Source organism: Apostichopus japonicus, chromosome 21 (assembly GCF_037975245.1).
Source record: "Apostichopus japonicus isolate 1M-3 chromosome 21, ASM3797524v1, whole genome shotgun sequence".
Classification (NCBI taxonomy): domain Eukaryota; kingdom Metazoa; phylum Echinodermata; class Holothuroidea; order Aspidochirotida; family Stichopodidae; genus Apostichopus; species Apostichopus japonicus.
In genome coordinates this window covers 11,666,848-11,692,158 of record NC_092581.1, presented here as the reverse complement: position 1 = coordinate 11,692,158, position 25,311 = coordinate 11,666,848, and the positions used below count along the sequence as shown (strand labels likewise).

The window sequence follows — 25,311 nt, the reverse complement described above, 5'->3', positions numbered from 1 at the left end:
CAAAAAAAAGGGGGACTGTCAAAATGAAAGGAGATTATCAAATGAAAAGGGGACTGTCAAGAAGAAAGGAGATTGTCAAAAAGAATTGATACTGTCAAGAGTAAAGGGGACTGTCATTAGAAAACTGGACTGTCAAAAAGAAAGGGTACTGTCAATAAAGAAATGGGACAGTTAAAAAGAAAGGGCACTATCAAAAAGGAAGGGGCTGTCAAAAGGAAGGGGACTGTCAAAAAGAAGGGGCTGTCAAAGAGAAATGGGACTTTCAAAAGGAAAGGGGGCTGTCAAAAGGAACAGGAATGTCAAAAGGAAAAGAGGACTGACATACTGTGCCTGTTCTCATCACTATTCTTATCAGTATTCTAAAGACAAAACCATGAATGAATTCCAAGAACCTGAAAGGCTTGGCAGAGGGGTAACAAGCCTTATTTCTAAGCAGAATTCAAGCAATTAGGGGTGAAGGAGGTGGAAAAAAATGCACAATGTTTTGCATTTTGGACATTCCCTATTGAAATGGCCTACTGCTTGCATCAATAAAATAAAACTTTCATGCTACCATGGCCATCAATTTTTAGACTAGGTGTCAATATTGATTTAAAACTCATGTCACCCCCACCCCCTTCCCTCAACTCATCTATGATCTTTAAAATGGCTGACACTGACCTCTAGGTGTGGTTGGCCTAGGTGGTTCTAGCCTTGATCCGCTGCTACCTACGGCCTGGTTGTTGGCATCCTGTTGCTCCTGCATCCGATGAATTAACTCATCCAAGATGCTGGCAGCTTGCTCCGTCTCGTTCAGGACTACACCGTCATGAGCGTGTTCTCCTTCTCCGATGATTTCTTGCTCTCCTGACATTGAGAATTGACAAGGTAAAAGAGTTAACGATCCTACTGTACTGTCCAAGTCGTTCACACAAAGCTGTGTAGACTATTCACGTTTATGGAACTTTCCTGTGGATACTTTTACTACCCATTTTCAAACTGATCATCCTCGTAGTCACTGACAACGATAGCCGTATCAACCTGTGTCACAAAAAATTCTGGAGACCCTACCGGCCTCTAACGAGGAATCACGAATAAGTAAGACATGAAGAAGCCAAACATTAAAAATTCAATCAATGGTGGCTCTGACATGTCACACATTTTTACATTTATATATAATTATGTATACACTCTTGTATATTACTGAAAAGTTCTATAGTGTTAACTCCAGATTGGAGAAAGATTTTAAGTGGCTAGTCTTGGGGGGGGGAGGGGGGTACTAACCATCTCCAGAATCTTGTTTTCCCTTTATACTTTATAGGAATTTGACAAGCGCTAACCAATTCGTTTACCTATCTTCACAACAACTATTACCATCAAATCAAAAAAGTTGACAGCTTCTGATAGGGCAAAGAAAACATTGGCTGGAAAGAGATTTAAACAAGTGAATCTTACAATTGATGTGTGAGAAAGGTGAGGGGGGGGGTGGGTTTCCCTTACCTTCTTCTGTAATGGCAATTAAAGGCACTAAAGCATTGTCTGCACAATTCTCTCTCCCCGGAACCAGACGTTGGAGCTCCTTGGGGTGGGGGTTTCCGTCAATATCCACCAGGAATGGTGGAGGCATTAGGTGGGGGGCTTGCTGGGTTTGTTCGTCCAGAACGAAGTTGTTAGCATCCCGTACCAACGGCCGATAATCCGTGTGGAAATATTGCTCTGTCGGGACCTGAAAAGTAAACAAAAAATAACATAATTCAAACCGTCAACGCCGATTATCTGAATTTTCGCCCAACACAATTTTACCAGGAAGGGAAATGACAAAATAACTTTAAACAGAAGGACATTAGCGTGTTATTGAAACAAATTTGGATTCACATGTCAATTAACGTCAGTAACGATTGACAAGATGGTTGTCCAATTCCAAATGAAGAAGGGGTGAATCAAACAGAGAGGTGTTGGGAAAGTGTATTCGCACATTCAACTTGATACAAAGCCGAGCTTACTTTTCAGTCAATCTTTTGGCCTTTGTACGCAAAAATTGCTTCTCATTGTTGCAAAGACATCAACATTTTAGAGGGACAGAAATTTGCACTAGCGTGGACCTCCCTCATAGTAAAAATGTGATCGTAGACTATTCCCCGATAAATATTGTTGAAATGATGAGTGCCGGTCTGTCTGTGCTCATATATGGTACACATGATCACCTAAAAGCAATCTAGTACTTTCATACTGCTAGATATTGCCTTAAATCTCCAGAGATTCTACAAGATTTTTTGCCGTAATGCCTAGGGACTTTTAGAGCTACTAGCTCAATGGTATGTTTAGATGAGTATTATCACTCAAGCTAAAATGTGATGAAAGTGCTCTAAAAGAAATCAACTTTACTATGAATGAAATACAAATTTTCTGAATGATGTATAAAAATGTAAACTGACTAAGGAGTAATATATACAGAGCTGTTCTCTTTTAGAAATGACTTATACGATCCGCTTAATTAACGACTTACTGAAAGTAGGTACGATTAAACACATCATTCTACATCATCGATAATTTGAAAATAAAATTATTTTGGAATAATGTATAAAAAGGCTTGAGATGGGACAAGCATTGAGGGAGAATTCAAACGAACTACAGAACAGTTATCTCAAGGATCATCTACAAAGTTTAAAGACTTCATGGCTCAACTGAGGACCAAACAGAAATAAGGTATTTGGTTGTGAATTTCAATATCTACTCAAATTTTCTTGTCCTTATCAAACTTCATGTTATTGTTTATGAAACACTTAGAAATACAAAACCTTGTGAATGGCTCTCCAATGTAATGCTTTATGGGCTTGATTGAGAATTGCACATGAATGACACATTTACTTCTGAATTTCAATCCAGCTAATTTGTTTTTCTCTTTTTCAACCTTTCTGTTCTCACTTTTTGGTAATTTAATGATACTAACCTTTCTAAATTGTTCTCCAGATCCATAGCCAAAGATGCTCAAGAAACCATGAGAGTCCGTCATTGCGATCCCATCGCCATTACGAGAGAACATGCAGTCAAACACTGCACCATGACCCTGACCTTCAATCTAAGCAAAAAAAACAGAAAATGTGAAAAGATCCCAAAGGATGAATTTAATTTTGCAAATGTATTTCTTTACTACAAAGATAGCCTAATAGGGTGTTGAGTGAGCCTATAGCTTCAATAGTTTGACAATGATAGTTTGACAATGATAAGTTTGACAGCAGCACCTTCTGTGCCAATAGGCCAGTCCGCCCCTGAAAGGCTGTTTTCACTACGTAACCAATAATAGCAAAATTACATTTCTAAATTTCAATAGTTTGACAATGATACATTGTACATTACCATATTAAAAAAGCTGTGGATTTTCCTTCCAGCGACAAGATCCCACAATATGATCATTCCATCATGACCGCCACTCAAAAAGATTCTCGTATCCCAAGGGTGGGCTTGCAGGACAAATATTTCATCGGTATGACCCTACAGCGACAGAAAAAGAAATAGCTGCAATTTTGGAACTATACAGTAGGTCAAGGGAATCTTGATGCCAGTGGTAACCTGATAACTTTTAAGACAAACATTCTGATCGTTCCACCATGGTTGTACCAAATTACTGCGATCACTGTCAAAGTAACAAGCTGTTCTTTACCTGTAGTATATGTACAAGTTTTCCATTGAACGAGTTCCAGACTCTGAGCGACTGGTCGTTGACTGCTGTGACGACATGTCGATCCAGCAGGTCCCATCCGACCATCGTTACTCTGTGCTTCATTACCTTGTTACTGTCCTGATCGCCACGCTGAGGCGCCCTAGAAAATATGGGTAGAGCACAGGAGGTCTATGATTGCAATTTCAATATAACCAAATGTGTTATAGATTGATGACATTAATGTATGGCACATTTCTTCAGAGAACATTTGATGATTATATGATTTATATAAACTCTTCAGTTCCAGTTTCAGTTCATGTTATTCAACACACATACTTCTTACTTAGACTAGATACCAGGCAACCTTATGGTCCATGCAAATACTGCCTGACTGATCACAACCCATCTAATAATTCGACACTTGTTACTTGGAAAGTCGTGGATAGTGGAGCCCTGTGCATGTCTTTAAGACTATGGCTTGATCAAGATTTTGAGTTTTAAGTCGTGTCGGGGAGTTGGGAAAACTGGCTGGCATTCGGCAGTGTGTGGTGGTTCACAGCTTAGACTGTACAGTCTTAACAAATGCAACCAATCATGGAAAAGTATCTTTGCATGTGACCTTAACGAGCTCCGATGGCTAACAGAAATCAGTCGTTGTGTTAAGTACGCATACCACTCGTTTGGCGTGTGGGGGGGATAGGTTGTTAATCTATGGAGTCTCTAGTGACTATATCAAACTAGGCAACAACACTCCACTAACAATCCACAGTTTAATTATCAATCATCATTCTTGCAGTATAAATTGGCTTAGTTTAGATAAATTTGTCAGTGCATGACTGCTTGCCTAATGAAAACACACACCATGGGTTACCAAGGAGACAGTTTGGGAGGCGGGGGTGCCGGCCAGAATGCGCTGCTTACTCACCCTGTCAGTTTAGCTGACATATGCAGCGTTATGCAAGTCCAAGCTTGATGCTTGTACCTCCAGACTCGAGCTGTGCCATCTTTACTGCCACTGATGAATCCATCCCCTGAATGGCTGAAATCGATACTGTCCACACGGTCCTGATTGGTGCAAATGTTATAAAAGGAAAGGATGGGATAGACAGTGGTGGGTGGTGGTGACGAATTTGAGTTATGACTCATCCATAAGGTGTTATGATACTTCATAGACAACCAGTCCACATACGACTGACAATAAATTGACAATAGTTGACACACAGTTTGATTTGGACAGACGACCTTTGACATTCAGACAATGTGAAAAAAAGAAGGAAATGCCTTGGAGTTGTTTTAAGCTTCACTCTTTAGTGCTCTTTGGACAACCTCGGCTAGCAATACCTGGAAACGGCATTACAAATCCAATGCAAATTTCACAAAGATTCATTGATAAATGTTCCTCCTTTTTTTATCGGCAAAAAATTAAATTTACTGCTGATGTATTCTTTTATTCAACAGATGCTAAATTGAAACACTCACCATGTGTTCTTCAAGCTCTGCTACCTTCTCTGGTGATCCTGATACAAAACTATAGACTCTTATCATAGGATCAGAACTCCCTGCTACAAGGAACATACCCCCTGAAATGAAAACAGCACATGTTGGTATTATGCTTATGTCATACCTTATGAATAAGTACCCCCACCGTAGCCATAGAAAAATTAAAAAAACCTAAATAATATTTTCTGTTCTGACTTTTTCACAGCAGGGAAAGGATCTACTGTTCAATATTGTTAGCTGCTACTGCAGAATTTTTGCAGTTTGCTGCACCTTCCCCCCCCCCCCCCCCTTTATGGACACAGTGCCTTAGCCTGTAGCTATAAAAATTGACAAGCTGTATAAGTTACCGCTTTTCCAGCGTTCTCCCTCACGGTGACCTATGACACGGTCACCATAGAAGAGTGTCTTTGTCTAGTGAAAGTTTGTTTGTTTCCAGACTTTGTATGTTGGTTTTCTGTTCAGGTATTTGGGTTTTTCTTGTTGTTTACCTGTGCTTGTATGTGTTGGAAGGTTCTGCACAAGATAAGGCACATGATTAAACAAGTTATTGATATGTCATTGTTTTATGTTATGTTTTCAGCTCGTCTATTCTCATACAACGTAGGTTTCTCACAATCATTTGTTACAACTCACCAGCACTAAATGAAAGGCACAACATCTGAGCTCCGGCCTTGGATCTCTCCTGCATTTTGACAGGTCTTGGGCTATAAATGAAAAAGGGCCAAAACCATCACATAACAATATCCTGACATTAAATATTCACATTATTTGATGAAAGCAAAAAATTACCCAAGCAGTGAGTTATGGTTGTTTTAAAGGTATGTGTATAAAAACAGACCATTGACCTTTATCAGCTGACCTTAACAGCAACTTCACCAAAGAGCCATACTTTAAAGCATTTTTTGGCTCTGATGAACTATAAATTGGTACAGTACATTAAAATGAGTATTCAACCTACTACGGCTTTGTTCGCTACTTTTTGTTCACAAACTTTTTCATCTGTGAACCTTATATAATCAGACTATTGATTTTAAAAATGGCAAAATACTTTGTGAGGTGCCACATTTTTAGAAATTCTTTAAAGCACACAGATCTATATTTAGTCTGTTTTTATTTGACAATAAAAGATATTTGCCAGACAATGCTGCTGTTGGTATTAAGAAACATCATCCCACCTGGACAGATTTTTATAATAAAAACCCAAGGTAGAAACTGCCCCTGGAGAAAACTGCCAACTAGGAAGCAAGTTACCCTCATATTTTGTGCTTGTGAATGCATAATAAGATATGGCTTGGCATACTTTGAATGCCAAAAAAACAACAACTCACAGTTAACAAGGTTTTATTAATGTTAGGTAGTCAGCCAATGTTATCAGCCATGTGCAACACTTTAGACGGTCTAAGGAAATACTTATTTACATTTATACAAAATGAGTTTTGCAGAGTTGAATAGATGGGGGAAAAAACAGAAACGGTAAGAACTTGAAGAGAAGTACAACAGGATTTTTAAAACTTTAGAAATGGAGAACAGTAATGCTTGTTGATGATTTATGCAAGAAAAACCTTCGCTAGCACCCTATTTTAGTCCTCATGGAGGAATTCAGCTGTTATCTTTAGATATTTCAAACACTCGATTTCTGGAGCAGGTTATATTCTGTAGTTATTGGTGCCCAGGGAATTCAATAACTGTGCATACACAACCATAAAGCAGAAAAAGTCTGTTCTTCTAAACTGATCCTCGATTCGTACGGGACCGGGTATGAAGGGTTAGCGTGACCCCTGAAATGTAACGATCGTTTGAGACACTTACTTGAAGGTATTGGTTTCTGAATGCCACTGCCAGAAACAGATGCAGCCATCAGCACCAGTTGTAGCCATATACCGCATGGTTCCTTTATTGTATGGTGAAAACTGTACGGAAAATAATTCACCACCGAAAAGAAAGCTTTCGTAAAGAGAGAGAAACTCTATCGAAAATATTTCATAAATTTAAGCTGAATTACCAGCTTGATAGAATATAAATAAAGATAGTCCCAATAAAAGGATAGTGCAGTGTGAGACAATTTGACAAAGGAATTAGCAAATTTTATACAATAATATTCCAAATCTCAAAGTGAAAACCCAATTTCAATAAACTGTTCCTAAGTTTTTCCTAACTGTTACCATAAGGTGAATTATATTTGCCGGATAAACCCTTCAATACACCATGAGATGGACCACAGCGGGAAGTCTATGATGTCATCAGAGCGCATGTTCTTTAAAAGTATGTGTTCAATTTTCTTTTATTTGTCCTTGACATGTGATATAATTGGAATGTTGGCTTAGCTGTTTACACTCTATATATTAAAGACTTCATCAAAACTGCAATTTATATTTTTTCCTTTTTGGGGGGAGGGAGGGTGGGGGAGGGGGGAGAGGGGGAGTTAATGAAGGTAGGAAATAGGTTTCCAAACAAGTGGTCCTTCTTGTAATCTGCTACTATAGATATTTGATTTTCACTTTTTCTTTGTACAAGATATTTACTCCTTCACGTGGAGCCTGTTGATCTATTTGGGATCCTACTAAATGACCCTAGTCATGTGTCTGGATAAACCAAGCGTTACGGAATACTTCTAAGAAACGTTACCTCTAATGATGTAATACTGCCTGAGTGTCCCATTAATACTGCTACGGGTGAAAGTGTCTGTAGGTTCCAAATACGGATGACCTTGTCCGTGCTCGCTGCAGCAATCATAGTGTTCTCAAAATTGACGTGCATGTCGACAATTTCTGCCGAATGTCCCCTGAGTGTCGCTAACAGCCTTCCATCTTCTGAAGACCAAATCTTCACTAAATGGTCATCAGAACCCTGTCAGATAATGAAACCCTCCCACATTAGAAACTGTTGCATCGGCCCTGGCAACGGACAAATGAACGCAAAATAAAATGCAACACGAGAAAACGCCTTTTCAGATAGTTCTATCCCTCCTTAGAAGTTGAAAAGGATCGAATATACTTAAGTCTTCTTGTACGAACAGAATGTGGTGGGGCTTGATCAAGACACTCAAGAAAGAACTTTTTACAAGTTATAGTGTATGCAATTTATACATAAGATATGTCAGTTGGCCACTTAACTACTATACATTTAAATACAATTTTGCAGCAGATCAACAACATGTCTATATTTCCTCTCTTTGAAGTCATAATTTACGAAATTATCTACTTCTGCTACCACACATTATCAACCAGAGAGCCAACAGACTAACCTAAATGACCTCTGACCTCCACAGATAACTAAATATTTCTGGTACCAGCAGTGGTGAATCTACTCACTATGTATGAATTTCATTCAAGCTTATACTGTTAGCTTTTATCTCATGGTTACTAGATTTTCAGACCTCTGTTGACCTCAAATGACCTTTCACCTTTACTAACTAGGGGGCATCCACATGCTAAAGTACAAAACTAAACCACCATGTACTATTTGAGTCTACAGGCCAACGTCTGATACACATACACAACTCCACACGCAACCATGGTCATAAAGATTCCTGTCTGCCTTCTCAGAGGAATAAAAAAATTGGTACGGCAGAACTGGCAAGATATGCTTCACGACTAAGTTGTACCTACCGTAAATATTCTACGTCCTGTGCGGTCATAGGTCACGCAATAGACCGCAGACAGATGACCAAGGGTCCGGAGGTGCCTTGACATCTTGGTGTAATTCTTTAGAGGCACAAGGTAATGAGGATTGGCTACTCCACATTTCGCACGACCCTGTACGACATTTACTGAACAAAAAGAAACAGAAACAATCATGAGCTGTACATGATCAAGTGTCTCATTTCAGTATAGATACAAGTATAGACTGCATGTTGAAGGGTGTACTAGTGATGGAATCCATGGGGAAGGGAGGGTGGGGGCAGGGGAGGGTGGGGGAAGGGGAGGGTGGGGGCAGGGGAGGGTGGGGGCAGGGATGTGGGGGAGAGTAGGGTGAGTGCAGGGGGTAGGCCTGGGTGATGGAAGGTGATGGGAGTGAATTACAGAATGACAGATAGACACTTGACTTTTTTTCTGTTTGGTCACTTGGTACAAATTTTCCACAAATTAGTGAACTACCAAAGAGTTTTTTCAGATCGTCCCTGAAAAAGTAAACGTTAGTTCAAGCATTAGACTTATGTGACACATGGAAATTCATTAAATGTATGACATACACACAATAACTGGGCTTACTTTTAAGGTTTTCTCAACCAACAAAAATAGGTACATTGGTAACCACCAGGGTTGTCACCAGACCATTCTTAGAGCCAGGTAATTTGTGACAGTGATCCGCGACCTGGGGGAGGGGTATAAAGGGAGGGGGTGTCCCCCTCCCCTTTTGAAAAATTTTCAAATCCTGATGGTGCCTACATGCAAAATGGTGGCATTTAGAAAGGGTTTTGATCCTCAAAATTCTCCTGAGATACCTTTGTTTTTTCATGTGGATCACTGAATTTTCCTGATATCTTTTTTGGTATTTTTTTGTATTTAGAGCCCCTCATCACTCACCCCAGTGTTATTGTTCCAAATGCACATTGTTCTCATTTAGTATGCATGACCATTAAATCCCCCCAAAAAGGAATTCACATTTTACCTGTACGACAGTGTACGTGGGAAATCATTGGTACAGCAGGCTTTCGTCTGATGATTTGCATGCTACAGTACTGTACAACATTCTTACAATGTGCGTGAAACACTTGTTCTTAGTTAAACTTGGCAAATCGCCAAGAAACGATTGGCAGTGGAACGTCTCTACATGCATAGCTAAACAGCGAACAGTATCCAATGCACCGAGTCTTGTCTCGACATGTTTTTCGAACAGTACTCAGTGCAACGTTTCCTAGCCTAATGTGCCTTAAGTCCACACAAAACGCAAGGCCTAATGTTACTACTAAAAATGATATGTCACCCCGAAAGGATAAGGCACGAAGTTTCCTTCTTGCTTTTTATTACTTCTGGTAACCAGAACATATCGGGGAATAAAATAAACATGTATAAAAAGGTTTTGCCCTTCAACATGAAACTATTCTCGTTTAAAACTTTCTTTCAGTCAAAGTTCGTAAACTTCGTACTCGTACTCGTAGGCCTACTCTGGATGTTTACAATAAACAATTGTGATGCATATAACGTGTGTTGGTTACAAGGGATCGGTTTACGCTACCTCCACACTATGAATAGCGTTGTATCGATCGGTCACTCCCATTGTGTCGGTGGTGAATAGCGAGTGAGGGGAATTTGCGTTCCTTTATTTGGAGTGCGGGGAAAGTAGCGTTCCTTTATTTGGAGCGGGGTTAATTACAGATAAGCTGCGTTTTGCACTGAATCGCGCTAATCTTTACCAAGTTACTTATTGGCGGTACTGTAGGCTAATTTGTGCCGGGCGGTAAGGCTGAAATTGACCTTGAGTACCGGGCGGATATTTTGAGAGCTGGGTAGCACCGCCCGGCGCGGCCAGGCGTGGTGACAACCCTGGTAACCACTATGTACAAACTGAACTTTTCAGATTAAAACCAGTATTTAAAAGGACGTAATTAATTACTGATCGATGCAACCAAACGCTGACTATTCGATATAATACTTACAAACATTTGGGGCTCTGTACAATTTGACAGGTGCAGGTAAGGGCCTGTTGTGCAGTATTCCAGAAAACTTGCAAGGCTTCCATTCTGGTGGTTTGATATCTGTGATTAACAAAAGCGGGAGATGTCATCATTTTACGTTTATTTGAAGAGGACACGATTGCAGTTGATTGGCTGATCGGAAGTTAATCAGATGAAGGAAGAAAGAAAAGACCTGTTCATGTTCTGATATCCCATTTTTTTATTCACAAATTTTCAGCCGGAGCCTTTTAAAGAGGGAATGAAGGGTTAAAGAAAGTAACAGAGATCAATGCAGCAAAAGCTTGGCTTTCCTTCATCCACAGCATAATTTTTTTTTCTTCTAACTGTCAAGAACCGTTCTACAATGTTGCATCCAAATACAAGTTCATATAGATATAATATTTGTGTTAATGAATGATACCTTTTTTTGTCTCCTTAACGAGATACATCTGCTTAAATTAAGAAACAATTAAAGCTACCTTGTACAGTACTGATGTAAAAAAAATTAATCCAACAAAATACTCAAACTTTGGTAAATAAATCTTCCAATATATGGAGAAATCCTTCTTGTAATTAATTCCACAGCCCACCTTTGGGTCGCACCCCATAGTTTGCAGATGGTTGCTTTAAATAAGACGTATATTTCACAATTGCAAACTCACCTTGAGCTTTCCTTTGGACAGAATGGTTGCCACAACCTAACAAAGATTTCACACCAGGAACACTAGATTTAGTCTCCCGGTCTAATAGAGGGTTGAATCGCTCACATATCCGCAGGAGTAAATTATCAGGAATGTGCGAGTGGCACTTCAGCTGCATCAAAAAGTATGGATACATTGATGATGAATTCAGGCAAAAACACAATATCTGACTTTAGCATAACATTCAACATGCCTTCTTAATGCCAGAAAATAAAATAGTGACAGTACATTAATTTCCAAATCGAAAAGCCCTATATTATGCGCCAAGGAATAATAGAAGCAAACACTCATGTAATTTGCATACTGTACCAAATTGATATGTCGCAAAGAACTGTAGTTATGATGTATATACTTGTACATTTTTTTTTTACATACTGCAGATAAACTGATAAGACAGGAAATATTGAAGTGACTTAAAAAATTATTCTTTAGAAAACTCATATTCCTAGGAATGGATAGCAGATCTGCGTTGGTTGACATACTTAGCAAACCAATTTTGCGGGGTCATAATTTAGTGTCTTTTAGTTAATTATGCAACATCTCTGCTGCTGTCTCATGGCATTGTGATTAAAGGGAGTGAAGTCTCGCGCTAGAAAAAAATGTCTTATGCCGGTAATCTGACCTAGTTTCTAATGAGGTGTAACAGAAGTGTTAAACACCACCATCTATCCCAGAAAATACACACACAGCTTGCTACCGCTGGTAATTAGACACTAGTGTACAGTCAGTACATACAGCTGCGGTCGATACCCACCGCACAGTATACAAACATTTCAGCGATGGACATCTTAGGTCCAGCTAAATATAACAAGGTTTCACGTTTCATTACTGTACTGTCTGCATTTTGTAGCGACGCGAACAAAACGTCACTTGCAAGCAACAGAAAGATGGTCGCACGCGGTTTGGGGCGAGTCTTCAATGCCTTTAAGATATGTTACAGAACTATATAAAAATCATTGGAGTTTTTTAAACAGCATAGATTACAGATAATAGGACCAAGAGCTGCACCTATGGCACTGCTAGGGATGTTATGACATAGCCCTCTGCATAAATGCTGAAAATCCCCATTAGAAACTCAATTTTCCATTTGCTTGAATGAAATAAATATTAATTTCTACTATATGAAGTATTTTATGAAATAAAAGAACAGTTGGCTGGTCTTTGCTATGTTATTTCAGTCATTCTATTTTAAAGGAGTTGTCTGGTGGAAGATTTTGATACATTGTCCTTGTAGTTATTATTTTTCTCTTTCTAACCATGTAAAAATTGTCCCCATTCGACGTTTTCTTCTTGTAGAAATCTGGTTTTCAAATTCACCAGTTTCTCACCAAAAGTACCGTTTGTTCGAACGCTTCAATATGGTGATTGACGTAGTGCTTGCAGATAGGCAAAACAGGCGACTTGAAGTTAGCACTCCCAATTCCGCAGCAAAATGTAAGCACATTGAATTGCCTCATATATATAACGTACATACTCGCGAACGTATATACTACGATGCTCAGTTGGTGTACTTGTATAGCGTTACACATAGTACACTCACACTCAAACCACAGTTCATTAACTGTTCTTCGAAATCGTTGAAATAAAATTCAAATTAACAGTAAAAGGAAACTTATAAAATATTCGTTAAACCGAAAGATGAAACTTGGCTGGATCGATGTCATCGCAGAACTGTCCGATTGTAAACGTTTGAGTAGCCTATACACGCGAACATTCTTCGCGCTGGAGCTGGATACCGCGATGTATAAACAACGAAGAGCCTGCTGTTAAAACTTATCTTGTGTTACACAAAGACCACGAAACCACCGATCTACTACATATATTGCGGCTTAAGGAGTTTTTTAAATCATATCTAATTTATAAGAAATTTCACCGGAAATTATTGAAGAAATTGATCGAATCCTTGTCAGAGCAGAATATAGCACTGAGAAGCTTAGGCTTCGCAGAACTGTCCGATTGTCAACGTTTGAGTACAGCCTACATGCGAACATTTTTCGCGTTGGAGCTGGATAGCGCGATGTATAGCCTGAACAAATCAGAGTCTGCTGTTAAAATTTACCTTGTGTAAAACAAAGACCACGGAACCACCGCTCAAGTACATGGCGGCTTAAGGAGTTTTTGAAAACATATCTAATTTTTAAGAAATTTCACCGGAAATTAAGGAAGAAATTTATCTGTATACAAACGCTGTTTTTGTTGTGATTACCGTATAGGTACTGTGCGGAGCGTGGGTTATGACGCAATCTGCTATGGCAGAGCTGACGTCACGTATTGTACTGTTCAAATCATATTTGAAATGTCTATCCATAACGATTAAAAAATCGTTTCTCTGTCAAACGCAACATTAGCGTTCTCATACTTTGACAACATGTTTGGAAAATTATTTACTATTTTTTAAGGTAACTTCTTTGGGCCACCAGACAATCCTTTTAAGTCAATGTCAACAGAATACCATAGAACAAAAAAAGATTAATCTAAAAAATAATATGGCACCTTTGTTATGTGCTGTTACATGGTTTAACAAAGGCCATAACTCCCTGGTTTAACACAGTTTAGAAACAACTGTCCCTATAGACATCACTATTGTATGCTATATCTCTACATTACATATTCAAGTTTCCCACTTAACAAAATGGAACCTTTTTTTAAATGGTACAACCTAAAATTACTGTCCATAACATTTCCATCAAATTTCCCTTCATAGTTAACTCAAGAAATATAGCCAATAGCGCAAAAAAAATCCATCCACATGAAATAAAGACAAAATTGGACTATACTTTCAAAAATAAAACTTAAAAATGTGTGATGAAACAACATATGGGAGGTATTGAAAACTGTGTAACATTGCATTTTCCCCAATGAACTTCCGGGACTGGCAACACGCCAATCACCCTACATACAAATGGAATATCCAAAGCTTCGCTGAGGGAACCAATCAACGCTTACAATAGAGGCTTCGTTCATGGATGCTTCGTATCAGACCAATGTTGATTGGTTGTCAGTGTGTCAATTGACAGCGTAGTTAATATGGTAATCATACCAAGTGTATAATTTAAGGCAAGTGTAGTGCATTTGATTGTGACGAAAAATCCTAATTTTCTCTGAAATGCAAGATAATTTGGCGAAAAAAATTAACCTTCGTTTAAAGGAAATGTATTTTACATATGCTTTATGGTTTTTGAGAAGATTTGATCAAAATTAATATTTTTCGTAAATTGCTTCGTAATTTACCTAACTTTGATCAAGAAAGGTCGGACTCACCAAAGTTTGGAACTTTTGACTGTGGAGATTCCCTTTCCAATCGGTTCTTTGCGGAAAAAGCTGAAAAAAGTGATCAAATCAAGCGAGAAAAATTCAAAATTATCGCAAATTTCGTTAAAGATATTGTTCTACAACTTTAATGTCAATTAGAATACATTAATTACGCCAAAACGACAAAATTTGAAAAAACGTAACAATAAGAAGCAGCGATTTTGTGGAAAACTGAATAAGACCAAACATACCTTGAGCTCCTCAAGCTTGTTGATTAACACCTGAAATATAACCAGAAAATATACGAGTTGTAAGAGTTCGTACGACTTCAAATTAAAATAATCTATGAAAAAAGCAACAACTTACCTCAGCAACGTCATGACAAGGTCCATTCTTCAAGAATTTAGCAATTAGAAAGAAAAGCTCTGTGGAAGAAAATTAGGACACCGTAAGTGAGACTCTTCGTATCCAAAACATGCACAAGAGCTTGTGAGACACGCAGGTTCTGTGGCGATATTACTTGCCTGCTTCGACCGCTGAAGGTTTTTGGTCCCAACGAGTGCCTTCGGACATATCTCAAGCTTACGAAACCATAACTGTATACCAGCAATATTAGACTAAATCCCAAATTTCCGAAGAAAATATCGAGGACGAACGGCAGTGACTACTACGTTCCCTGTGTGTATGATACAAATCTCTGTAGAGCCGTTGCCTCATAACATCATATATTCACGCATAAAAAGTAGTACCATATTATTCGTCATTTTTGCAGTTAAATATTAAGTCAGGTGCATTGTTTTGTTTCAGAAACTCTTAGGCTAGTTTTTGGTTATAGTTTCGGTATTTTCTACTGTTTTTATATATTATTTTATGGAACATAACATATAAGTACTTGTTTGAGAGGAAAATAAAATATTCTACCGCCATTCCTGTTTACCTTTGACCTCCTTGTCAACACGCAAGTCCGCCATGTGTACAAAAGCTGTATTTCGTCTTTGTATAGAATTTGCATGCTACTGCGCTATATACCCTTGTACAGTAGTACTAGTAGAGAGACGAACATCAGATGACTTTCTGCACGGAAACAATACGTGTTTAATATCAGTGCAGTCTGATGAAACTATAATGATACAGGGGTATTAGTGCGTTGGTATTTTGTCCACCTGTCTCCGGGAAAGAGGTATTTGAATGTTTTATATCATTTACGAGAATCATACGAAAGGAGATAGTTTTATATTTTAGCTGTCATCTATATCTTTGCTTATAATCCATTGAAGTGAATAAAAATGAAATAATATTGCTAAGACGAAAACCAAGGTTAAAGTTAGGCTAACCTTTATTACTAATCATTTAACAATTAAGTATGATTATGAAAAGACCTAAGTTAGGGCCTAGGTCTTGATGGATTTTTTTAACGATAAATGTGCATTTGAAATATTCATCAACGCGACTACCTCAGTTTTTGATGACTAACAACTGGAAGTTTATTTGAAATTCCCATTGCGCCCGACATAGCATAACACTTAGTAACAATAACATTGCTAGCCAGTGACAAGGTAGCATACAGCTAGGTTATAGTTTGTAATTTGTAGGCATTGGCTACCCTCCAGTCCAGTCCTATTTCTATGTTAGATTTTACATTTACATTCAGTGCAAGCTGATTGCTCTCTGAAACTTTACTTATCAGAATGTGGTATAAGACAAAGATGCATAGGCCTATCTCAGCAGTGAATATTTGGACTTGAAGATTTTTCTGATGCCTTTTACTCATCACATGGTTATAATAAAATTAAGACGAAGCACATCAACTGCTTGAAAGTTATTTAAATACTTGACATTATTTTAATGAAGAATCCTCTTAATGCTATTAGAACACAATGGAACTTTAGGGTTGTTTAATAAATAGAATAACTTCAGTAGCAGTCCCAGGTTTAACTTAACTACAAACATAAACCATAACTTCAAACAACATTTGTACTAATGCTATCACGATCTAATATCCACTGTGACACATGTTATGAAAATGGTAGAAGTAACATAAAACATTACTAAAATATTTTGATATCATGTCAAATAAGAGCATTCTTGCAACTTTTTAATGTCAGTAAAAATTGCAGATTGCGTTCCAACAAATGCCATTTTATAACATTTTATCAACATTTACGAATGAGAAAACTAAGGCTACAAGTGGCTTTAACATTTACTTAGATTCAGATCTTCTGAATAATAAAGATTCAGATCTTCAGAAATAAATAAAGATTCAGATCTTCTGAATAATAAACCTAGGTAGTAAGTTGATAAAAAGAGCCTTCTCGTCCTTGGAGTACCATGTGTGGTCTACTTTGACATTTCGACATGACTGAACTTCTGGTAACCAATATTTAAATTTTTAAACTTTTAGAAAAAATAAAGCTGGCAGAATGAGTGCTGCTGAGTTGCAGAAGTTACGAGAATCCTCAGAATGGTTTCCTGAAAAAGAGTATTTGGCCCAGCAGACTTGGCTCCAGAAGACATGTGCCAGAATCCTAAGTTGTGGGCCCATGCCAAAGCACATTGCTTTCATTATGGATGGCAATAGAAGATACGCTAGGAAGTCATCCATCGACAGACAAGAGGGTCACTTGCAGGGTTTTAACAAATTAGCCGAGGTAAATCAAAGTGCAATGCAAATTTCTCATCAGTTTTTCAGCAGTATCTATGTAAGATAAATGCATGTCATCACTTCAGTATAAATTCTTTGTGACATATCAATTGAGTACAGTATGCAAATTACATGAGCATTTGCATCTATTTATTCCTTGTCGCATATATATTATAAGGCTTGTCAATTTTTGGAAATTAATGTATCAGTCTCTATTTTATTTTCTATCATGAAGAGGACATGTTGATATGTTATTTTACAAATTAAATTTGAGACAAGTTGAGTTACAAATAATATTCCCTGGATACCCAATTTATCTTTTAAGCCTTTAAATGTACTGACTACTACTTGAATATATATATTTGTTACATTATCCCAATTAACTATAGATACTTAAAAGAAAGAGGTATTTTAACTTTCAGGTGTTGATGTATATATTGTATTTTTAATTTTTATTCTATATTTCATCATGACAATTTTTAGAAGTAATAGATCTAGAAGTTATTCTCCTTTATTTTACAGACGTTGCAATGGTGTTTAGATTTAGGTATCACAGAAGTAACAGTCTACGCTTTCAGCATCGAGAACTTCAAACGATCGAAAGATGAAGTGGACGGACTCATGCACTTAGCCAGACAGAAGTTTGAAAAATTGCTAGAAGAAAAGTAAGTGAAGGAAAGAAGTATATCTGAAAAATTTAGGTCTTCCCCTAGATACCACTATATGTTAAAATGTTGCACCTTATAAATTCATAGGCAATCAAATATTCTGCATAGTCAAGCATTAAGCTTAATGTGCTCTGAGAGTAATCGGACAGAAAAACACAGGTGTTAGACTTCAGATTTTAGAATGGTACATTCACAAGTAAGAGAAAGTAGATATTGACCCAATAGTTCGTCAATGGGGGCACAATAATAAAATGTTACCAATTTGGAGTGGGTTATGGTAGATTTGAGTTCATATGTTGATGTAAGACCAGGTTACTATCTTTGTCCATAAATACACACCAACCTTGCATGACAACAGACATGGGATAAATGAAAATATGTGGTAAAGAATAAAGTATTGCCAAGTTTATCATACTTTCATTAAGTTTTGAATTGAGCGATGAAAGTGGGCCCAGTTGATATCATTTTCCCCTGGGTCTGACTCTCTCCCCCCCCCTATACTGTTCATAATACTAGCCTACTAGGTTGGTATGTAAGTGTAAGGTATGACCTTTAAACAGATGATTGAAACCTGAAACAAGTTAAGTGTATTTTTGTATCAATCAAATGGAATCCATCGAGGCATTTTGCAAAAAGGTTTGAACAATTTAGTCTCATTCCATGGACAAAAATCTATTCAAAAATGTGAAAATATCATGCCAATGATAAATAACTGTCAATGTAACTATTTCTCAAGGCTACATAACTCAATGATGTAATTTAACTATATCTCAAGGCTACCTAACTCAATGAAATAATGTAACTGTTTCCCAAGGCTACCTTACTCAATGAAATAATGTAACTGTTTCTCTCACATTTACCACACTAATTACAATTTTTCCTTCTTTAATTCAATTTTTTGATAGGAATGAAATAATGAAGCATGGTGTTTGTATACGTGTCCTCGGCGATCTCACTCTCTTGCCAAAAGATGTCCAGGAGGTCGTAGCAGATGCCATGTACATATCAAGAAATAATACTAGGTAGGTAAACTTAATATCATTAGTTGACCAATCATATAGCACAGGGGTCCCTATTAAACTGGGGTGCATGAACCCCCAGGAGGTGTGTGAGTCCATCCCAGGGGTGCGTTAGATGTTTCTGAAATTCAAAACCAGAGTACTTTTTGTTGAACTAAAATCTGATTTGCAAAAGTCTTACCTATCGACAAAAGCGTTTAGCGTTCCATACGCATATGTTGCCATAGTAGTACCATACCATGCATTTTTCATTACATTATTACACTATGAACTTCATCTTTTATGAAGCACTGTTATGCATATTATAGTATAATAATGACTCAGATCATATCTCGAAAGTTGAGGGTTTGTGGACAACTCTGACATCCACAGGGGGTTCGTGGGGGGATAAAGTTATTGAAACCCTGATATAGCATATCCTTGGAATTCCTATAGCCAAATACTGTATATATACGTATGAGACAATCTCTTGTTAGATCAAAATAGTCAGAATATGAATTCATTTATAGTTCCTAACCATTGTTGTTCACACTCTCAATTTTCTTGACTATCTAGACTGGGAGGAGGCCTTAGCTGGGGTAGCTCGAGGGGAAATGGAAAAGTTTGTGTCTTTCGTGGTTATAAATTATTTAAACCCTGTCATATTTCCCCTAAAGACTTCAGCAAGACCAAAAAAAGGAACCCCAATGATGAAACATTAAAAACTTGTACCGCCTACAAAAAATTTTTCCTCTGTGAGACAAGTTTTGTTAATTTGACCCTCAAGGTTTTATTCCGAGGAGGGGGAGGGTTAGAACTTAGTTGGAATTACTCTTGATAACTCTTTTCCAGTTTGAACATGGCTAGAAATTGCAAGGAATATCTTCCACCCTGCTGTAAATTTGCATTTCAAGACATTTACATCTTTGCATCTACTTGTTACAATTTTCATTTGTCTATTTTCAGGGCCATCTTAAATGTTTGCATGGCATACACTGCCAGGCATGAAATCACAAATGCATTCAAAGAAGTGTCATGGGGTGTTAGCAAAGGTCTGCTAAAACCAAGGTACGATTTGTTTTTGAATTTTTGTGTACAGAAAAGCACATAATTGATCAGACCTTTATTGATATTGTTGTTGTGAAATTAAGAATGATTTGTATTATTAAGAACCTAAATTAGTAAATCCTGAAAGTTTGTACCATGTCAGGGTAATATATCATTAGTCTCACTATCTTGATATACATCTATGCTCTCACCATACTTAATTGTACATGTTTAAGATGCTGTTCAAACTGTCATTCGTATCAAAAATTACTGGACACTGCTCAATTTTAGTCAAACATCTAAGGGTCTATATATATGTAGGAAGACTGTTCTTTCTGAATGAACACATCAAATCTTGCAATAGACTAAACATCATTTTAATGATGGCAAGGAATCACTAAGCAACTTGGCTTTCTAGTTTCAAAACTCTTCAATACCACAAGTTGTTTTCCATGTTCCGTCATTTCTATGTGATGGGAAAACAGATGATCAGTCTGGTAACATTCTCCAGTTCAAACATCAGCATTTTTTCCCTACCTAGCATAAGCCCTATATTAATGCTCATTATCAGTAAATATTATTGGACTGCCTGCTTAGCCTTTACTGTGACTGATGTTCGCTGTAATTCAGCTAATGGTACCTTGATGTTTTTTTTCTTTTTTTTTCTTTTTTTCCTTTGATTTTCTCTGTCTTTTTATTTTTTTAGGTTTTTTAAAGCCCTTCTGATATTTGGCGCTATATTGAGAACTTATTTATTATTATTATTGATTTTAGCCATCAGATTTTTTTTATGTAATTGCATTACTTAGCAATTGGCTAAGATCGTGAACTTCTAAGCCCTGAATCCTCAGAGATAATACTCTCTCTCCTAATTGGAATCTTGGTCTCCTGCTTAAAACGTTCAGTTGCTCATATTAAAATCTGTTCTATGATTCTGTAACTGTGTCCTCTGTTTTACTTTAGCGATATTTCGGAAGAAGTCCTGGAAAAGTGTTTCTATACTAGTCATTCCCCTGATCCAGATCTCTTGATTAGAACCTCTGGGGAGGTTCGGCTCAGTGATTTCCTCTTGTGGCAGGTAAGGTGTTATATACCTGTGTCTCCACTACTGAGTGGTAATAAGGCGATAAATTTAGTTAATTCTACATGGAACTAAATTCACTTTGTACATATTTGGCATTATGTGTTTCACGTATGCTCACACACAAAGACAATATTTAAATGAATTCAATGGAATGAGAATGGAAATGGAAATAAGTTGCAAGTGAATATGTATGACTGCTAAGGAATATTGAAAAAGGAATGTGGATGATTGCCTTTTAATTGTAATATAAAATCACATTATCTGCATTGTCTTCATTATCACCCAATTTGGTGGGAAGCTAATATATTTCATAATAATAATAATAAATGCAAATTTATATAGCACCAATATCCAGAAGAAAACCAATGCTCAGTGGTGCTATTGTTCAGGGAAGGCAGTCAAAAATATATAAGTTTTCAGTCTGTTTTTGAAAATGTTAAAGTTGGGTGCCGACTTGATGTGCACTTGATAAAAGCACTTCAAGGTAAATAATCATTCTTGAGAATTATGATTTTAAACCAAAATCTTTTAAACTAACTAAATTCTTTTAAACCAAACATCTTTTAGTTTTTGAAATGCAAAAATGGTATTGCAAAACTCATCTCCACTTTGGCACTTTTATTTTGCAGAGCAGTTATTCAGTCCTAGCTTTTGTTGAAGTACTGTGGCCAGAGTATTCCATTTGGCATTTCTTTCAAGGAATATTGTACTATCAAATGAACCAGAAACAAGTGCAGGTGAGCTAAGAGAGATATGGTCTTACTGCTTAGCTAATTTCTACTAGAGAATCAGCTGAACACAGAGTGGAGGGGAATCTTCTGTCTGTCTACCTATTTATGTATCTATCTATCAATCAGTCAAACCGATCAATAAATGAAATTTGTAGAATGCTGGAAGTGCTTGAAGATGCTCTAAGGCAGGGATCCCTCACTGGGGTGCATGAACCCGCAGGGGGTGCGTGAGTCCATCCCAGGGGGTGCGTGAGATGTTTCTGAAAGTCAAAACTGGAGTACTCTTTGTTGAACTTAAGTCTGATATATCATATAATTTGGTAATGTACAAAAGTCGTACCTATCGACAAACTCTACAATATTACACTATGAACTTGATCTTTAACGAAGCACTGTTATGCGTATTATAGAATAATAATGACTCCGATCGTGTCTCAAAAAGTTGGGGGTTCGTGAATAACTCTGACATCCACAGGGGGTTCGTGGGGGGATAAAGTTAGGGAAACCGTGCTCTAAGGAGCTGAAGTACAAACATGCAATTATTGTTGATTCATTTTCTGAAATAGCATAATAGAGAAGGTTATTTCACCAAAAGCATTTCAATGGATTTTGATGTTAGCTATTTACAGGTTAACCGAAAAGGAAATTCATTGCTTGTCATGTATTCATGTTGGGTGAATAACAGACTATATGGCATAAATCATATTGTTGCAGCACTTGAGTTTTTTAATAACAGTGCGGAATATTTTCACTTCATATGTAAGTTTTACTTTGTCGCATTCGTCTGCCACTGTAATATCCCTTTGAGATTATCTGCATTAGAACACAGAACTTCTATCACAGAGGATCACCGATTGAAATGGGGTTCCATCAAAGAATAAAAGTAGTGTTCTTTCAAAATTTCATTACAAATTCCCTACTTATCTATTTATTGTCTAGCTTGCCAGAGATAAGCGGGATGCCCTCCGGTTGGAAGCAATCTTAGAGTCTGATAAAACGGAGGTGGTGAAGATGTTATCGGAGGAAAACAAGTGTCCCGAAGAGACGGCAATTCTTCCTCAGAGGATAGCAGAATATGCAGCTCAGAGGCAAAAGAGGATTACCAATTTTGTGGAAACATTAGATGCTAAAAGAACTCAACAATTATTGAATATGCTACCAGCAAGAACGATGTCAGAAATACCAACTTCATGAAACGTAGAGAGTAATGGGTGATAGCAGATACAGTACTGGGTCAATGGTTCATTGGGTCGGTGGTTCCGTGTTTCGGGGAGGCGGTGGTTCCGTGGTTCGGGGAGGCAACTCCAAAATTGGATTCTGCCAGTATTGAGTAACATGTGATGAGTAGTGAAAAGTGCTATTAGAATATGGAATCAGTACTCAAAAATTATTCCAGAAGTTATGGAGTCTATTCAAGGGGCAGGTTTACACTCGAACAAAACTGCCTTTCCATATCTAATGATGGTTGCTGTTTAAATGATGGTTGCTGTTTGGTTAATACCTTTATCAGCTGTTACGGTGAAAGTGTTTTCAACCATACATGGTAAACAAGGTACATAACATCAACATGGAGACAACAGCCACAATACTAAATGGATCTGTATTTTGCCTTTGTAACAAAGGGTGACTTAAAAAATCCCTCTCATTTGTGGCATCTGCAGTTTGAAAGCCACATCTTTGAAATGGGATATAAATTCTCAAAAATCATTCACAGAAAACCTAGAAGGAAAATTTCATCAATCTGTAACATTGACCCGATTTACACATTGCTTACAAATCCTACCTGTGTTTGCATCGCTTGACCTGATTCCAGACCTCTCGAGTAGTACAAGTTACATTTCAGCAAAATGTTACAGAATTTCACTAATTCAGTCATTTCAGTATTTTTTTTACCAGAAACAGTGTAACTCCCTTGAGCGAAGCATGATTGATCTAGCAAATGTCAGCTGATTTAGAGTACAAACGTGATTGGCCTGTTTACGACTAAGATGTCAAAGGTTAATTGTTTGTAGGCAAAGAAATGTCAGAATGTTGTAGAAATCTGTTTTCAATTTCTTCCATATGAAATTTAATATTTTGTGTGAAATGTAAAGGAATCTTAAAATTACCATGCATATCCGTGTGATAGGTCTATTTCGTTTTGATTTACAGAAAATGATTTACAGAAATTCATTCATACTTAGTAAAGATTCCTAAATCCTATTGGTCCATTCAGGTCAGCTGACCGTGGTTAATCCTGTGAGTAACGCACGGCAAAGTTACGGGGCATCACTTTAATAAATCTTTGGTTATATGTAACCAAAAATGTTTTGTTTTATGATTTTTCCCCCACACAAATGGTAGTGTATGAATGAACGGGGTTAATCAACGGTCTAGCATGCGTTACTTACAGAAATTGTGTCACTGAAGGTTCATATGCAATTGAGTTTATGTAACCACTAATCTAGCAGGAGTGTTTATAATTATTACTGGAGATTATGTAAACTGAAATGTCCAATTTCTACAAAGTTTGTCTACAGGTACTCACACACGTGTCGTTGCTTCGTGATGAGAGGCTCTTTCCTTGACAACATTTTCGAATATAAAGAGAAAGGTGATTAAGTCATGTTTCAACATCATTATTTGTCCAAAGCAAATTCTTTTCACCAGTAGATTTTCCTGACATGACTCAAGTCACTGTCTGAATTTCAAATAGTTCTCTGGTTTGAGACCTTGATAAAGTGAATTCTAAAATCCCATAGCAAAGTAATGTCATTTAGATCAATAAGCATAGTTTCAAATAAATGGGATGGAAATTTTGGAAAACTGAAGTGTCTGGGCAAATAATTGTTGACCATCAAATGAATTCATTAATTACTTTAATACTCTGTAACCTTCATTTGGTGAAACAGATCCAGGACGGTATCCTAGTTCAATTAGTTTCCGTAGGTTTTATGGAATTGCTGACCAAACTTAACAAACTTCTCTATTGATGAAACTTATCATACACTGAATCTGGTCAGTTCACTTTGGAGAATGGTCAACTTGTAACAAAACACTGTGGTAAAGGTTCTCATATTTGCATAGCTATTACAGCAAATTTGTACTGTATTGGCAAACTAGTATCATTTAATAAATTATAAACATGAAAGATTTAATTTTTCTACAAACATTTATTTCAAAAGGTAATGCAGGTTGGTATGAACATAAGAAACAAAATGAGTAAACATAATAAAAAATAAAATAAAGGATAAATGTTGTTTTGATTATCACTTCAATTATTACATACAGTTGCATGCTTTCGTCGAATCGCCATTGCCCGTACAATTCCAATGTACTTGGGTACAAAAGCTCACAGAAGGATAAACATGTTAAATTTAGCTAACTGTGATTGTTGTAAGAGGTGACCCTTTTACAGATGAGAGAATGTAAAATGATCTTAAATCACGAGAA

General features: G+C 37.2%; 2 protein-coding genes across 2 annotated transcripts in view; one reads left to right on the top strand and one right to left on the bottom strand.

Annotated features, from left to right (window-relative positions):
* Window positions 1-15,510, bottom strand: part of LOC139962797 (PH-interacting protein-like) — a 37,157-nt gene extending 21,647 nt beyond the window's left edge. Inside the window, exons 1-17 of the mRNA XM_071963130.1 lie at window positions 15,235-15,510; window positions 15,077-15,135; window positions 14,962-14,991; window positions 14,720-14,779; window positions 11,420-11,570; window positions 10,740-10,838; window positions 8,749-8,909; window positions 7,766-7,987; window positions 6,950-7,050; window positions 5,774-5,844; window positions 5,120-5,220; window positions 4,566-4,705; window positions 3,641-3,800; window positions 3,337-3,471; window positions 2,930-3,058; window positions 1,480-1,705; window positions 661-846 (exon numbers count right to left, since the gene is read on the bottom strand). Coding sequence (XP_071819231.1) covers window positions 661-846; window positions 1,480-1,705; window positions 2,930-3,058; window positions 3,337-3,471; window positions 3,641-3,800; window positions 4,566-4,705; window positions 5,120-5,220; window positions 5,774-5,844; window positions 6,950-7,050; window positions 7,766-7,987; window positions 8,749-8,909; window positions 10,740-10,838; window positions 11,420-11,570; window positions 14,720-14,779; window positions 14,962-14,991; window positions 15,077-15,135; window positions 15,235-15,283 — 2,080 coding nt within the window. The 5' untranslated portion in view covers window positions 15,284-15,510. The remainder of the gene's footprint in view (window positions 1-660; window positions 847-1,479; window positions 1,706-2,929; window positions 3,059-3,336; window positions 3,472-3,640; window positions 3,801-4,565; window positions 4,706-5,119; window positions 5,221-5,773; window positions 5,845-6,949; window positions 7,051-7,765; window positions 7,988-8,748; window positions 8,910-10,739; window positions 10,839-11,419; window positions 11,571-14,719; window positions 14,780-14,961; window positions 14,992-15,076; window positions 15,136-15,234) is intronic.
* A 222-nt stretch (window positions 15,511-15,732) lies between these two features.
* Window positions 15,733-25,068, top strand: LOC139962799 (dehydrodolichyl diphosphate synthase complex subunit DHDDS-like). Its single transcript, XM_071963137.1, has 8 exons — window positions 15,733-15,890; window positions 17,112-17,358; window positions 17,874-18,016; window positions 18,925-19,041; window positions 19,984-20,085; window positions 21,028-21,142; window positions 21,778-21,885; window positions 22,819-25,068. The coding sequence occupies exons 2-8, from the start codon at window positions 17,131-17,133 to the stop codon at window positions 23,071-23,073; spliced, it is 1,068 nt and encodes a 355-aa protein (XP_071819238.1). The 5' UTR covers window positions 15,733-15,890; window positions 17,112-17,130; the 3' UTR covers window positions 23,074-25,068.
* Window positions 25,069-25,311: the final 243 nt, after the last annotated feature.